Source organism: Falco cherrug, chromosome 2 (assembly GCF_023634085.1).
Source record: "Falco cherrug isolate bFalChe1 chromosome 2, bFalChe1.pri, whole genome shotgun sequence".
Lineage (NCBI taxonomy): Eukaryota > Metazoa > Chordata > Aves > Falconiformes > Falconidae > Falco > Falco cherrug.
In genome coordinates, this window is record NC_073698.1 from 2,805,286 (window position 1) to 2,807,372 (window position 2,087).

A 2,087-nucleotide genomic window follows, 5' to 3' on the forward strand; every position below is an offset into this window, starting at 1 on the left:
AAAAGTTCAACAAAACTGTTTTGGTGTTGAAGGATTAATCAAATGAACTGCAACAAAGTGATGGGCAATCAGCCAGCCGTATGGTCAGACAAGGATTTTGAGGTGCAATGTACTTCATGCTGAGCACTGCTTAGCAGTGCAGTGTTCTTGCAAAGACAGAAAATATCCCTATGGGATGCGTAGGATGTAGGAGACCGTTGTCCCTTTGCACTCCATTCTAGAGGCTTGAATTCTGTTTTGGACAGCACGGTTTAAGGGATATGTTTCCCTTAAACACAAGACAATAAAACCTTTCCCATAGGCCATGCTCACACTTGGCTCTTAGCATGTAAGCACCTTCAGCAGCAAGAGGTGCCAGAGTCCCTCAGCAACGCAAGCTGTACCCTTGAAGACAGAAGGACAGACCATTATCTGCGCCATGGTAAACAGCACTTTCCCCACCCAGCTATGGTTCATATACCCAGCTCTGGTCTGATGACCAACAAGGCATTCATGGTCTAGGCACTGAGATAACAGGTGAGGGAACAAACAGAAACAAAGTTGTAGGACAGCAAACAAAATCAGCAGCAGTAGGTGATGGCAAAACAGGAGATGTAAGAGACTTGATACTCCTCAGCAGAACTCTGCCCAGTCTCTAATGGACCATTCAGGGGAAGCATCTCTAGGAGAAACCAGTAGCAATGAAGGAGCTGATGACTCAAGCCCATGTTTCCAGAAATCCCACCACTCTCAGCTTCTCTTGAACTTCTTGGGCAAATCTGTTCCTCCAGGGTGAGAACAGCATGCTGTGGCACTCGATGCTGCTTTCCAGACCCTGTCCCACATCCCCCTTCCCTCCAGCAGCACTCAGCACCTGCTCACCGAGCCAGGGCAGGGGCACTCCCCCACGGGGCACAAGAGGCGGATGACGCGCTCCCGGATCTGCCTTGTCCTCACCCCATACACGATGGGGTTGAGCATCGGCGGGACCACAACATAGAGGTTGGCCAGGAGGATGTGAATGTGACTTGGGATGTGGTGCCCAAACCGATGTGTGAGAAAGGAGAAAAAGGCAGGCACATAGAACATGAGGATCACACAGAGGTGGGAGCCACAGGTGCTCAGGGTTTTGAGACGAGCCTCTGGGGACGGGAGCCGAAAGACTGTCCTGAGGATCAGAGCATAAGAGACAGCGATGAGCACAACATCCAGGCCAGAGGAGAGAAGAGCCGTTGTCAGCCCATACCAGACGTTGGCTTTTATGTCAGCACAGGCCAGGCGGGCAATGCCCATGTGCTCACAGTAGGTGTGGGGCATGATGTTGTGTCCACAGTATGGCAGCCGCTTGAGGAGGAAGATGGGTGGGAACATGATGCAGAATCCTCGGACAACAGCAGTCACGGCTATTTTCCCAATCACTGAGGGGGTTAAGATTGAAGAGTACCGCAGCGGGTCGCAGACAGCTACGTACCGGTCAAACGCCATTGCCAGCAGAACGGACGATTCCACGATGAAGCTGAAATGGGTGAAGAACATCTGTGTAATGCAGGCATCAAAGGAAATTTCCCTGGCACTGAACCAGAAGATCGCCAGCATTTTGGGCACTGTTGTGGTTGAAAGCATGAGGTCAGCAACAGCCAGCATAGCGAGGAAGAGGTACATGGGTTCATGGAAGCTCCTGTCCGTGATTATTACAAAGAGAAGGACAGAGTTGCCAAACACTGCAGTGATGTACATCAGACAAAAGGGGACAGAGATCCAGATGTGGGACTCCTCCATACCCGGGATGCCCGTTAGGACGAAGGTGATGGGATCAAAGCTGCTTTCGTTGAGTTCATACATGGTGTTTCAGTGCTCAGTGTCAGCCTGACTCTGCTCTGTGCAAGAAAGAGAAGGGATAAAAGGCCTGGAGAGCCTGGTGTTAGCCCACGACCACCTACAAATCTGTACAAATCAGTGCCTACAATGTCCTATTTGCAACTGCCTTCCAACCCCAGACATTTCTGAAGGCCAAGGGGTTGACTGGCTCTGTTTTGCTGAATAGGAACCTATTCACCCTTTCCTATCAACCCTAGAAACTGTGTCTGTAAGAAAAACATCTTCTCTGT

The 2,087-nt window shown here is 50.5% G+C and overlaps 1 protein-coding gene across 1 annotated transcript; it reads right to left on the minus strand.

Annotated features, from left to right (window-relative positions):
* LOC102049190 (olfactory receptor 52B2-like) lies at window positions 1-1,879 on the minus strand. Its single transcript, XM_005440508.3, has one exon. It carries the CDS (start codon window positions 1,819-1,821, stop codon window positions 847-849), a length of 975 nt encoding a protein of 324 aa, XP_005440565.1. The 5' UTR covers window positions 1,822-1,879; the 3' UTR covers window positions 1-846.
* Between the last annotated feature and the right edge of the window lie 208 nt (window positions 1,880-2,087).

What these genes read in the sequence shown, in the direction of transcription:
- LOC102049190 (XM_005440508.3), bottom strand. Translation starts at nt 1,821, where the DNA reads ATGTATGAACTCAACGAAAGCAGCTTTGATCCCATCACCTTCGTCCTA.